This window comes from Sprattus sprattus (assembly GCF_963457725.1).
Source record: "Sprattus sprattus genome assembly, chromosome: 6".
Taxonomy (NCBI): Eukaryota; Metazoa; Chordata; class Actinopteri; order Clupeiformes; family Clupeidae; genus Sprattus; species Sprattus sprattus.
In genome coordinates this window covers 30,136,927-30,150,423 of record NC_137925.1, presented here as the reverse complement: position 1 = coordinate 30,150,423, position 13,497 = coordinate 30,136,927, and the positions used below count along the sequence as shown (strand labels likewise).

General features: G+C 42.2%; 1 protein-coding gene across 4 annotated transcripts; it reads left to right on the top strand.

Moving 5' to 3' along the window:
- Positions 1–200: 200 nt before the first annotated feature.
- On the top strand, positions 201–13,493 carry LOC308366709 (heterogeneous nuclear ribonucleoprotein H-like). 4 transcript variants are annotated; one of them, XM_080840441.1, is made up of 11 exons: positions 201–252; positions 1,586–1,683; positions 8,242–8,397; positions 8,589–8,732; positions 9,500–9,638; positions 10,710–10,888; positions 11,122–11,234; positions 11,319–11,454; positions 12,000–12,083; positions 12,402–12,500; positions 12,701–13,493. In XM_080840441.1, exons 2-11 carry the CDS (start codon positions 1,599–1,601, stop codon positions 12,808–12,810), a joined length of 1,245 nt encoding a protein of 414 aa, XP_080696567.1. In that variant the 5' UTR covers positions 201–252; positions 1,586–1,598; the 3' UTR covers positions 12,811–13,493. The 4 variants fall into 4 exon arrangements, with proteins under 4 accessions (XP_080696567.1, XP_080696566.1, XP_080696565.1 ...); XM_080840440.1 differs by having other exon boundaries at positions 10,710–10,894; XM_080840439.1 differs by having other exon boundaries at positions 10,710–10,900.
- The last annotated feature ends 4 nt before the right edge of the window (positions 13,494–13,497 follow it).

Here is a 13,497-nt window from a genome sequence, read left to right as displayed (position 1 = left end):
CTGTATTCACATGCTAATTTTACATCTACGTTTATCCTAAATGGAATACTTTCTCCGGAAAAAAATAAAAGACAAAAAGTGCTGAACTTGAAACAATATAGCAAATTAACCTAGCACCGTGAGAAACTGCAAAACTTGACTGCAGGCGGGGCGGAGCTCCTCACTTCTCGCGAGCTGGCTAGCACAGTGTTATAGCTTGAGACAGACAAGCCGCCGACGCAGCGAAAGCATTCTTTCACTGGAAATCAGCAGGTAACGTTAATAATTAAGATACACTTTATAAAGCAAAAGACACATAGTAACTAAAAGTAACGTTTACAAAGTGTCAATCAAATCATAGACCCGCATAGTAATACTATTTCTGGTTATTGCATAACATAGAAACATAGAAGGCCTGTCTTTGTTAGCTAGTATCGTGCTAGCTGTATTGCAGGCACTTTGATATCTCGTCAGCGCCGGAGAGCTACACTAGAAAGCATACTTGCGAACACTGTTACCTTTGTTTGTGTACCTAGTTTCTTTAGTTTATCGTTTCTTTCGGAGTCAAGTTATCATTTGGTAATTGTAGTGAAGCCAACATTATTCTAGGTCAATACACCTGGACCACTACGATAATGTTAATAGCTAAAGTTAGCTATTTAGCTAAACATAGCTAGTAAGGTATCTCTCGCCCTCTCTTCTGGAATTCACGTTGACAAAGTAACGTTAATGGCATGTTTGTTACAGACTAATATGATTTTTGCCCCTGCCCGCTCCGAAACCAGTGGAGATTCTGGTTACCCGTGTTAATTGCACGGCCGATCCATAGTAAACAATAGAAAATGGGACGTTGCTGCTTTTGGCTGCACCTACGGACTTTCCGTGTTGTCTCAAACGTAACGTTTGCTTTCTTAGATGTATGACATCAGTAACCATCGTTATGTGGCGGTCTAGCAAAGTGTTTAAGGTCACGTTTAACCACGATCTAAGAAATAGCATGCCACACCCCCCGCCACCCCCCTGATGATGACAGCTCATTGTACGTCAGATGTGTTCAAAGTGTAGTATTATTCTTAATTTCAGACACCAAGTTCCATATAAAGTAACAGACATACAATTATAATAAATAAATAAAAATAGAAATAGAGAAAAACAAAAAGATACAACACACATAATACAGTGCATTAAAAAGTATGAAGACATTTGTGCCAATGTCGTCTTAAATGTTGCTGTCTTATGATACAACTATCTTTTATTATAACCATATTGCAACAATATACTTTATAATTAACTTGTGTGCACAACAATATTATTTGTACCCACCAGAAAAGAACCTGCCGCCATCAGAGGAAAAATGTCACATTGCGGGACTTTACGGCCTTCGTAGTGATGCCTTTTGAAAGGTTGCTAGATAAAATTGCCTGTTTGACAGGTTTCTAGGTGTAGATGTGCTACGTAATGAGTTTGAACAACTGTTACGGAACAGAGGATCCCAAAACCCTAGTGATGCTGAAATCTGCAGCAGGCGTGAGAACCTGGTCTAACACATCGCGCCACAACTTGTGTTTCTGTGTCTTATTAATAATAATTCTGTTTATCTTTGAAGGCTTGGTCGGATCATGGCAGATGGTGAAGGATATGTGGTCCGTGTGCGGGGTCTGCCCTGGTCTTGTTCAGTGGATGAAGTCCAGCGTTTTTTCTCTGGTAAAGACTTGTATCTTGATACACAGACGTAGAAGATAATTGCATGTGTATGCTATGTTGACTATTCAAAAGAGGCCAACTGCACAAACCTGTGTGTCATACCCTATTCCTACTGAAAACCTGATTTGTTTGCCGTGGGAATTAATGCTAAACATCCAATATGTTCATCTATCTCCTGGTGTCTTCGTAACATTAACTGTCTGCAACTGTAGTGGGAACCAATTTGATTCAAGTGTTTGAGAAGGGCATTGGGGAGGGGGCGGCCTTTGTTAATATCAGAGTAAGCCCTCGCCCCATTGATGTCGCATTATTTCTCTCAGGATTGGTTAATGCCCATGGGAAGACAATTACCATCATGCGTAGGGATGGGAATTGATAAGATTTTATCGATTCCGATTCCATTTTCGATTCTGCTTATCTTATTGATTCTCATTGGGCAAGGGAGAAAAAAAATAGCACCAACGGGTTTATTAACATTCATTTTCTTTTATATAATATTCTCTGAATTGATGATGCACAGCAACATTATGTATGTATACATTTACATATTTTAAACAACCAAAAACAAACCTAAGAATAGGTCAAGCAACTCTCAAAGTGGAGTCCAGAGACCTATAGCCTAGGGATCCTTTTCCTTGATTGGGTGCCAGAAAAAAAAAATAGTTTTGACTATAACTCCAACCAAGTATCAGAATGTATGACTGATTTGGTATTGGGTTCCATATTATTTTTGTAATAAAATATCTAAACCCCATAATATATTATCAGATGGGGGAGCCTTGAAAAGAATCTTTCCTGGTCTAATTGGTGGCAGTTTAGGGGTCCTTGATATACAATCATTTGAGAACCGCTGTGGTAAATAATATTTTAACATGCTGTTTTTTTTAAGTGTATTCACCTTGAATTAAAAATAAAACTGACTTAAACTAATAGTGAAAGCTTGTTTACACAATGAAACAAATGGCACTAACACAATAGACGGTCTGGAGGTGTTTACCTTCGATATTAAAGTATCACTATGCAACAATTTGACACTTTTTGAGGTGTGGTTTTATAGGCAACTAGTTTTGGTACCATCCTCAAATTAGCATATGGTAATTTAAAGGACAGATAAACACCTGTGTCTTCGCCACTAGCCATCCAGGATATGCCCTATGTATTTCTGTGTACCGGGCTGGAACACTCTGCAAATATGTAAGAAAAGTTTTAACATGTATGGCAAGACCACAATGACTTTTAATATGGAGAATCGCCTCCGTGCCATTGCTATACCAAGGTCCATAGGCTTATAACTGCTAGTTTGTCAGAATGTCAAAGTCAGCACATTTAAAGAGATTTCGTTAGTTTTACCCGCTAGCATATCGTTAGCGAATAGCAATTGATCCAGAATGCTTCTTTAACAGATGGAGCGCTATGTTAGCCGCGCTGCTGTTGCTTGGTTGAGATCCATTAATGTTATCATCACTCTGTAGCGCATCAAAAAATCCTTCAAAGTTATTGCATGACGTGTGGGCAAATGTTTCTGCATATTGGTAGTATTTCCCCCCCTTTGACGAAAAACACATTTTGCAAGTGGCCTTGTGGTCATCTTTTCCCATGAAATATAACCACACTTTTGAAAGCCTCTGCCTAGACACCATGTTGGCTGCGGCCTAAACAAAACAAGGTAGCGGAAATTGTTAAGAACTTTCACTAATGATTTTAAGGAATCTATCCACTGGGAACCGGTTCTCAACCACAACCAGTTTTCGATTCCCATCTGAACCCAAGTCTGCCTTTTTATTGGTCAGCTGATTTTGAGAAATTCAACTGTGCTTCAGGTTATGCAGCAAATGGTGTTGGGTTACTGTGGTTGCAGAGTTGCTATGCTTGCTAGCTAACTGAAGAAACTTTAAAATAACCTTAATAGTGTAAATGGCAGAGTTCCATTTAAATGAAATGATGGGTAGTTATTAGGGGTGTGACGAGGTCTCGTGTGACGAGATCTCGCGAGATGTAATTTGGAGAGTTTGCTCATCGCTATAAAAATCGGTTTCGCGAGATTTGTTTTCCAGCTAGCAGCCACAGGTTCAGACTAGAGCTTAGATCGGGCCGAAAAATCAAACCCGACCCTATCCGAGCCCGTGCTCATTCGAGCCCGGCCCGGTACATTAACTGTAATGATGAGCCCGCGACCGATTTAAACCTGACCATTTCTTAATATGTGGGCGGTTATAGCTGACGCTGTCAACAATAATTTTGAGTTGCTTGAAGTGAATCACAGAAATTGGTTAACAATTATCCAGATGAACAATGCAACAAGGACAACACGTGTAGCCTAAATGTGTGTTTATTCGTAATTGGATCGTAGCGTAAATGAAGAGACTTACAATGATGATAAACACAGAAAATAACCACGATGATAAACACAAAAAATTAACTATTTTGGGTGGCCTAAGTTGGCCTATTACTCTAATACAGTAGGACTACAGAAAGTTTCAGAATATTTGTAAGTAAAATAAATAGGTAGCCTATATTTAAATATTTAACGTCTATGGGCTATAAAACACAGTGCAAACGCGATTGATGTCCATATTTTCACTACGACGTAGGCCTACAACATAGCCAAGCTACAAAATTAACACGAAATAACAATAAATTAGCAAAGTATAAAATAGAACAATTTGACAAAACAATAAGCCTACTCATATTTAAAATAGGCATGGAGTAGCCTTGCGCAAAAAAATTCGAGTATCGAAGAATCAAGATTGGGGCGGGCTAGGCATCAGTGGTTAAGCCAACACACTCAAGACAAAAAAAAATAATATAGAGAATTAACAAAGTAATATTTGGATTAAATAAAAACGGGGCTTATTAAACTGAGCATGTCCACCCCAGGTTAACGTCCTGCCTGTTGATTGTAGCCTCCTGCCTGTATGAGGATAGATGAAGGGAAATTAATTAGGCCAAATATGCTGCCTGCTATAACGTAACAAATAATAGTAGCATACATTCATTATAAAGATATAGCTTACTTACAAGGTTCTACATGCTGTTATGTAAGAACAGGATCGCGTCGAAAGTGGCAGGTTTTAGAGCCGTCCTTCTCTGCTCAATGGTCCGTCCGGCTGCGCTGAAGACGCGCTCACTGTTGCTGCTGCTCGCTGGAATGCAGAGGACGGACAGCCGGGCTAGTTTTGGGTATACCAACCCATTGAGCTTCCACCACTTCAATAGGTCCCTGTCGTCCTCCATGACATGCCTTTGAGAATTATATTTGGCAACTTCATCGTCATCTTGATCAATGTCGTCATCTTGATTCTCCCACTCGGCAAAGTCAGCGTCTCTCCTGGGCCTGGCTGCTGGTGGTGTGAGGCCAGTGCTCTCAGCTGCTGCAGCACCTGCATTACCATCCTCCAGAGGCAAGAGTAGGGTGCGAGCATAGACGTGTACTTCGGATATTTCCGCGACAGACATCATCCTCAACTTGCTGAACTTTGGCCACAGAAAAAGAGCAACTTTGTGCAGCATGTCCACTTTGATTTTTTGTCGTATGAATTCAGCATGTCTCTGGCGCACGAAGGCTTGCTGAGGAGAGTCGATGGGAGAGGGCTCGCAGTGATTCTTCAGCCTCTCAACCCAGAGGCAGACCAGGTTGATAGTTGGGTATTTGTCGCCTTCCAGCTCTCTCTGGGCATTATAAAAAGGCTCCAAAAAGTTGACCAGAAAGTCCAATAAGTCTGGAGCGATGTTTTCGATGCGCTGAAGCTCACCGCGCGTCTCCAGCTTCTCCCATAGTTCGTGGTAGATGTCCTGCACTGATTTCAGTGAGAGGTAAACAGTGCTGAATCTTCGATAATTGCGCAACAAGGCCAGATTGTTTGAGTTTTACGAGTGCTTTCGCAGCAGATATTGTCTCTCCTATGTCTGACGCATTGTCGGCCAGTGCGTCGGACTGCAGGCCATGGCGAAGGACAGTATTGATCAAGTGATCGAGACAAGAAAGCCTCCTATATATTTCCAGGGCTTTGATGATGTTGCTACCTTCATCTGTTACCCACACTATTCGATTGAGGGAGCTAGGGTCGAGGCCAAATTTGTTCACCAGCAGGCGGCTTATTTCACGTCTGATGTTTTTCCCTGTTTTCGCATCCTCAATGGGAAACATTGCTGTGGTAAGAGTTTTACCAACTAATGCAAAGTCGTCGGTGACGTAATGACACGTTATTGCGATGTAGCTTATCTTTTTGTAGTCATCGGTCCACATGTCTGTGCTCATTCCCACGTCTCCATTCTTCAGAGCATCTTTGAGCGTCTGTACAAAAACTTCCCTCTTCTCCTCTGCCTTTACTATACAAGCCTTGGAAACAGTGCTGTGGTGAGGAAGGATGGACTGCGCTGATACACGACCATATGTAGCGCCAATGTTGACTAGTTCTTGAGCTAGCTCCTGGAAGCCCTGGCCACTTACAACGTAAAATGGCCTTATGTCCTTACAACAAAACCCAACGCATTTCTCTGTGAGGGCTTGCTTCGCTCTCATGGGTGTGGTTGGAGAAGTAACAAATGATGACATTGAAGGCTGATTATCATCCTTTCTCGCATGGCAAACCTGCTTCATGTGTCTGTTCATGGAAGAAGTACCCGTTTTTTTGCTATCATAAGTAAACAGCATGCCACACTTGCTGCACTCCACAAAGCTGACACAAACATTGTCACTACCCATGACTTGTTTAAAATATGTCCATACCTCCGACTTTCCTTCAAACTTGCTCACTTTTAATTCTCCCGTTGTCATTTTTTTCTTTACTTCTTCAGGCTCCATGATGCACGCCAGCCAATTCAGCACAGCAGGGCAGGCTCTGTGTTACGCTTGCCAGTGGAGGAAAAATGCGCATGACACGTTGCCTTTTGCAATTTCGTAATCTGACTTCTGCAACTTTGTATACATTAAAAATATTATCTACCTTTATAGAATATTTCATCTGATTAATAGACAATTTTGCCCGTACCAATTAAATTTGTTTTAAAAAGCTTGATCACGCCCGGTCCGATCCGACCCGAGGATAGTGGCGGGAAATATTGGACCGACCCGGGCTCGGGTGCGGGCAGAAAATCTAAACTCTAGTTCGGACACATTCGGACCTCAACTTCCACAGTCAAGCGCCAGAGCCACAGCAATAACAGGAGACATAGGTGTTTTCATTGCAGCAGATATGAGGCCATTTTCTGTGGTAGAAAATGAAGGATTTCGGCGACTCCTCCACACACTAGAACCCAAATACACCATCCCATCACGCACGCATTTTACTCGTAGCCTACAGTGATCCCGAAACTCTATGAAGAGTCAAAGAGCAAGATAGTGCAGATCCTGCAAGACGCAGTAAGCATTGCCATAACGACAGACGGTTGGACATCGAGAAGTACACAAAGCTACATCACAATTACAGCCCACACAATCAACAATGACTGGAAAATGGAAAATGTTGTACTACAGACTTGCCCACTTTTCGAGTCCCACACAGGGGCAAACATAGCTGAAGTTTTCAGCTGTTACTGACTGGGAACTTAAAAAACCCAACCACGACTTTGCTATTGTTACTGACAATGCACGTTATATGAACGTGGCCGTGCGCGAGGCAGGATTGAAGCCCCACATAAAGTGTTTTGCACACACTAAAAATCTTGCAACCCAAGCTGGTCTCGGTGTTCCCCGCGTCCCTCGTTTGCTCGGGCGAGTGAGACGTGTGGCTGCTTTTTTTCATCGGAGTTCAACAGCTACCGCGGTGTTCATTTCAAAGCAGAAACAGCTAAAGTTGCCACCACACAAATTGATCATGGACGTTACGACGAGATGGAATAGCACATTGGATATGCTGTCTCGTTACCACCACATATATAATTTCATTTATTTTATTTTTAACTTTTATAACATTTTATTTTAGTTTCAATTTGTAGAGGAAGAACTGACATAAGCCTACTTGTCAGTGACATACTTGGTGAGGCTCGGTTTGCACTATTTGCAGTCTGTATTGACAGAGAATAACTGTTTATCTTGCACATATTGCTTGCACTTGAAAAAAGGAAAGATATATAATTTTATTTATTTTATTTTAACTTTTATAACATTTTATTTTAGTTTCAATTTGTAGAGGAAGAAGTTCATTAAGAAGTTAATTAAAAGGAAGAAATTCCTCAAAAGTTAACGCTTACATCATGCATGTTAGGAGTTATAAATCGATGTGCAACTCAGTTAAATAAAAGTCTGTTGTCCATTCATATAATTTGTAATTTAGTTTTCTTAAAAATCTCGCCTCGTCTCGATCTCGTGAACCCAATCTCGTGTCTCGTCTCGTGAGCTGAGTGTCTCGTCACACCCCTAGTAGTTATCTAGCTAACATAACATCCTGTTCATTTGAACTTTATGAAATGTACCATTGAGGGACTGACTTTCAATAGTTTCTGGCATGAAATATTTAAAAGCATTAAGAGATGTTTCTACTTCTTTTTCTACTACTGTTCAAAAGTTACTTCGATTGGTCATTGCAATGGCTTCTGAATCTATCCCTCCCTTAAAAGAGTGCAAAATTGCAAGCAATGGCAGCAGCATCCACTTCACGTACACAAGAGAAGGACGACCCAGTGGAGAGGCCTTCGTGGAGTTTGAGTCAGAGGAAGATTTGAAGATAGCCACCAAGAAGGACCGAGAAACAATGGGCCACAGATATGTGGAAGGTGTGTATGAACGATGTGGATTCTTGGTCCTTTTGCATTAACACTGTGTTAACTTTTATAAGAACCAGACTGTATGACAGCCATAACAACCGTGGTCCTTGAGGGACATATCTGACATGTTAATATATAAAATACTTAGTACATATATGACACTGATGAAATTGTGTATATGTGTGTGTGTTTGATTCCAGTGTTCAAGTCCAATAATGTAGAGATGGACTGGGTCCTGAAGCACACAGGCCCTAACTGTCCAGAGACTGCTGGGGATGGCCTGGTGAGACTGAGGGGGCTTCCTTTCGGATGCAGCAAGGAAGAAATTGTTCAGTTTTTCGCAGGTACATATTCCCTTGCCCTCTTTCCACTCCCTGTTCAGCCATAAGTCATCATCACACAGTCTGTCTGTTGGAATCATGACCAGGAGAGGAGCTGGAGGTCTTCCTTTGTGTGTGTGTGTGTGTGTGTGTGTGTGTGTGTGTGTGTGAGAGAAAGTAAGAAAGGTTCTCCATAATAGTCTTTAGCTGTTTCGGATTGTTTTGTTTATTTTCCAAAATTGCATTTATGTACACACACCGGTATCCCATTGAAAACTAATGAGAATTTTTTTACCCTGTGGATGCATTTTTCTCCAAGCACATTATATTAATTTCCACATTAAACGGAAGCATTATTGTCTAGCATATACTGTGGACACCCATAGATTTGATAATGGTAACAAATGGCTCTGTACCCTTTTAAAAAAAAACTTTCCCCAATCCACTGCACCATCGTCACAAGAAAAATATTATATCTAAAACAGTGCCACTGCATTAACATTGGCATCATTTGGAATGAAGAGCAGTAATTTTCTAATGGGCAGGGTCCTCTCTTCAGTGGCTCTAACTATAAGATGGCTCACTGGTCTGAGGTCATATATGCTCCATTTAAATGCACTTCTAGAATTTGCACTCTCATCTGGTATGTATGTGATTTGCATAAAACATTTAATTTCTTTTTGTTGAAATGGAAAAAAAAAAAACATCCATAGAAACACTAACGTTTTTGTTTTTTGAATGGGCATGTGATTTAATGTCCCCAACTGGGGTTATTTGTCCTTGGGTTGAAGGGTTGGAAATCGTGCCAAATGGGATAACATTGCCGGTGGACTTCCAGGGGAGGAGTACGGGGGAGGCCTTCGTGCAGTTTGCTTCACAGGATATAGCTGAAAAGGCTCTAAAGAAACACAAGGAAAGAATAGGGCACAGGTGGGGATGGTTGGTTGGTTGGTTGGTTGGCTGGATAAGTTGCTTTTCTTATGGTGTACACCTAACAATGATCTACAATGCCAAGAGCACAAGAGACACACACACACACACCCTTCATTTGGGAGGAAGAGGCCTACCTTTCAAAAAGCTGCAGATCCTTGCTGAGCAATAATGTGTGTTTCTTCCAATGTTAATACTATGGTTAACCAGACACTTAGAACCTTCAGGAATACCCATAGATTAAAGGAAGGTGTGGAGGAGAGTGTTTGCTTATCCTTCCATTTGGTTTCAAGCCTAAAGGTATACGGTGCGTTTAAGGGTGCATGCTCTGCCATGCCTAGAAAAGCTCTGAATTGCTAAAACAAATGACTTAAAGCACCATAACACGTTGAGGACGCTGTTTCGCATGTAATATGCCATTGCATTGGAATGTAGTAGAATGCTGTGCTTTGAGGTAATCATAGCATCGGTGACAAGTTATTTCGACCACCCCATTCTTCATAGACAGCAGGTCAACTGCTTTGATGTCAAATCTGACCACAAAGCCTTGTTTAGGAATATGAACGATGAAAACGTAAACAAAGGAGGGCCTTCCAAAATTAAACTGACAATTGAACACTCGCTCAGCACTAAAGTACAGACAAAAAGGGAACTACCAACTTGTTGCAGATAAGGAGGAGTTGGAGCACACACGTCACAGGTAATACTCTGGTAGCCATGTTGGACCAGGTTTCTTTTTCTTTCAATCTTCAGAATCTCATTATATGCTCAAGCTTTGAGGATGTCACAGAGACACCATGCACAGCCATGATGTTTTGCAGAAATAGGTACCTTTCCGGTGACCATAAGAAAAGTTGTAATTCATTTTTCATGTTAAGGTTTCCTTCAGTTTTCATGTATTTCCTTGACTTCTAAATCTAAATGATGAGCTCATGTGGTTGTTCATTATTCAAGTTGCTCGACTGGTCTCGGTAATATCACCAAGCGTACCCTTTCTTTTGGCGAGTACCTGTGAATGCTTAAGAGTGTTTGTGAGTGAGCCCTGGGTTAATATGTTGAATATGCCCTCAGGTACATTGAGATCTTCAAGAGCAGCCGCGCAGAGGTCCGAACGCACTACGAGCCTCAGCGCAAGCCCATGGGCATGCAGCGTCCTGGGCCCTACGACCGGCCAGGCGTGGGCCGCGGATACAACAGCCTGGGTCGGGGAGGCTCCTTTGACCGAATGCGCCGCGGAGGATATGGGGGAGGTGAGAGTGAGTGTAGGTTTTACCTTCCCCTTATTGCACATCCTTTAAAAAGAATAATTCTTCACAATAGTCTTTATGTGAGAAGTATATGGTAGCAAGTTTAAGGTTTGTATGTGAATATGTGAAGTTGAGATTAGAAGGACATCTTGGTGTATACTTGGCAGGATGTTGCCCGTAGTGTCGTTGATGAATAACTCGTGTGTCCACTAATGTGGTAAACCTCTTTCTTTCAGGCGTGTCAGATGGGCGTTATGGTGATGGCGGCTCGTCCTTCCAGAGCACGACGGGCCACTGTGTTCACATGAGAGGCCTTCCCTACAGAGCCTCAGAGACAGACATCTACAATGTAAGATGAGTCCCTTTGAACACCGTGATTCTGCCCTTGTTTTTGTTCAAGAGAAACTCAAACGGACCAACTTCTGCTTTGTAGTTCTTCTCGCCACTGAATCCTGTCCGGGTTCACATAGAGATCGGACCAGACGGCCGGGTCACTGGCGAAGCAGACGTGGAATTTGCCACACATGAAGATGCAGTAGCCGCCATGTCTAAGGACAAGGCCAACATGCGTGAGTAGAACGTTTTTCTGAAGGCCACACAATAAATGTTAAAGTGACCCATTTAAATAAAAAACAACAACCAATGCTGTAATACAGGGGTTTTCAACTGGTTTTGTTCCAGGGACCACCATTCTGACTAGAAAGCAATTCGCGGCCCACTGATGTGCCTGCACACGCATGCGTGTTTGTAACCGCCGATGCCATGCCCCCTCCCCCTGCACAGATATTCTGCCTATAATACTTAAATATGTTAAATGATCAGGGTACATCGCTAGCCGCCGCCACGCCCCTCCCCCTGCACAGATATTCTGCCTATAAGACGATATTTTCACGATATTCAAGAGTAATCTGGAATTGAAATATCAAAGCGAATTTATAAAATCAAAAAATTAAATGGTGAACTGATCAACATAGGTTCATGCTGCGGACCCCCTGCAATGCCGTCTCGGACCACCACGGACCCCCTGTTGAAAACCCCTGCTGTAATAGACCATCAAAAGACCCAAAGCTGGTCACTTAATCTAAATATGTGTTTTCTTGTTTGTGTCCAACAGAGCACCGCTATGTGGAACTGTTCCTGAACTCAACAGCAGGGGGCAGCAATGGTGGTTATGGAGGCCAGATGATGGGCACCATGGGTGAGTGTCTCCATCCAAGTCAGTCATTGGTCAATCTGTTTCATTAAGAGCAAACTGAGCTGACACCAGCCCTGGTAGGAAGCATTTACTGAGGGCTTATCCAGGTAAGGACATTCTCCAACAACAAGATGCAGATGGAGATATGTACATTAGTGTTCATTGGGTGACTTTACAAGGATGCCATTCAGCATATTAGTATTCCTATCCAAAGTTTCTGAAAGTGGCAGTCAGGCGCAAGCAGTTTTGCCATACAGTAGGTTAAATTCAGACTGCCCCCATACCCCCTTAAAAGAAGTAACCACCTGACATTCTCCCCAGCCAACCAGTCTTCCTACGGGCCCAGCAGTCAGCAGCTAGGCTCTGGCTACAGTGGAGGCTACAGCAGTCAGAGCAGTATGGGAGGCTTCAGAGACTACAGTGAGTGGCACCTGCGGGGGGATCCACAAGCCAGTTGGCATGCCAACACTTAAAAAGCCAATCCTGACTTAATACTACAACATAGATGTTTCAGTGTCTACATGACCTGTGGAGAGATGATCCAGTAGAAGGGGAAGGGAGTCTCATCACCAGGTGTTGGTCATGCTGCTGTCTTAAGTGCATTTCTCTTCTGTTGCCAGGTAACCAGGGCGGGATGAACAGCAGTTACTATGGCGGCAGTAGCCGGGGCTCAATGGGAATGAATGGGCTGAACAGCGGTATGAGCATGGGGGCAGGATGGGGGATGTAGCCGCGTCTTCAACCCCACTCACTCACTCATTCACCCACCTGTCAGTGCTGGCTAGCACCAGGAAACTTCCCTGAATGACAGGACTACTCTCCAATCCAAGTTTCATTTTTGGTGAAATGGCAAGTTTTGGCCAGAGGTTGACATGTTAAGTGTTTTGTTTACGATGTGTGGGAAAGCTACAATCCATTGTGGTTGAGAAGAGGAATGCTTTGTCTAAGGACTTCTGTACAGTTTCATGTAAATTTAACCCATCTATTTAATGGTGTCCTCCTTCTCTTAATTGCTCTTGTAGTTGCTTACATCAGTATTACAGCTGGTCTATTGAAAGATTAACAAACTTTGCTTTTTTGCTGGCACATGAGACCATGAACTTTTCCTGTTTCTAGACAACATAAGCTGAATTCTGTGAAGGTTTACAGTCTGATTGACTTGAGCAGTTTTATTGTATGAAAGTGTTAGTTTTTAGTATTATTCTGTAGAACTTTGGAAGGGAAAGTGTAAGTGATGAAACCTAGTGGATATAAAACAGGTTTTAAATGTATTCTTGCTCCATTCTTTCCTGTCATGTTTTTTTCTATGTCCTCAGTAGCATTGTCCTTCTCCCGTATGGTAATAAAAAAGAAAAACAATAACTCAGGGGTGAGTGTGTCATGTGACTCGTCAACAGGCCATGGAAAACTGTATAAT

Coding starts and splice junctions, on each gene's coding strand:
- LOC308366709 (XM_080840439.1), top strand. CDS start 1,599: ATGGCAGATGGTGAAGGATATGTGGTCCGTGTGCGGGGTCTGCCCTGG. Junction 11,235..11,318: donor CAGAGACAGACATCTACAAT/GTAAGATGAGTC, acceptor TCTGCTTTGTAG/TTCTTCTCGCCACTGAATCC. Junction 12,501..12,700: donor GGGAGGCTTCAGAGACTACA/GTGAGTGGCACC, acceptor TTCTGTTGCCAG/GTAACCAGGGCGGGATGAAC.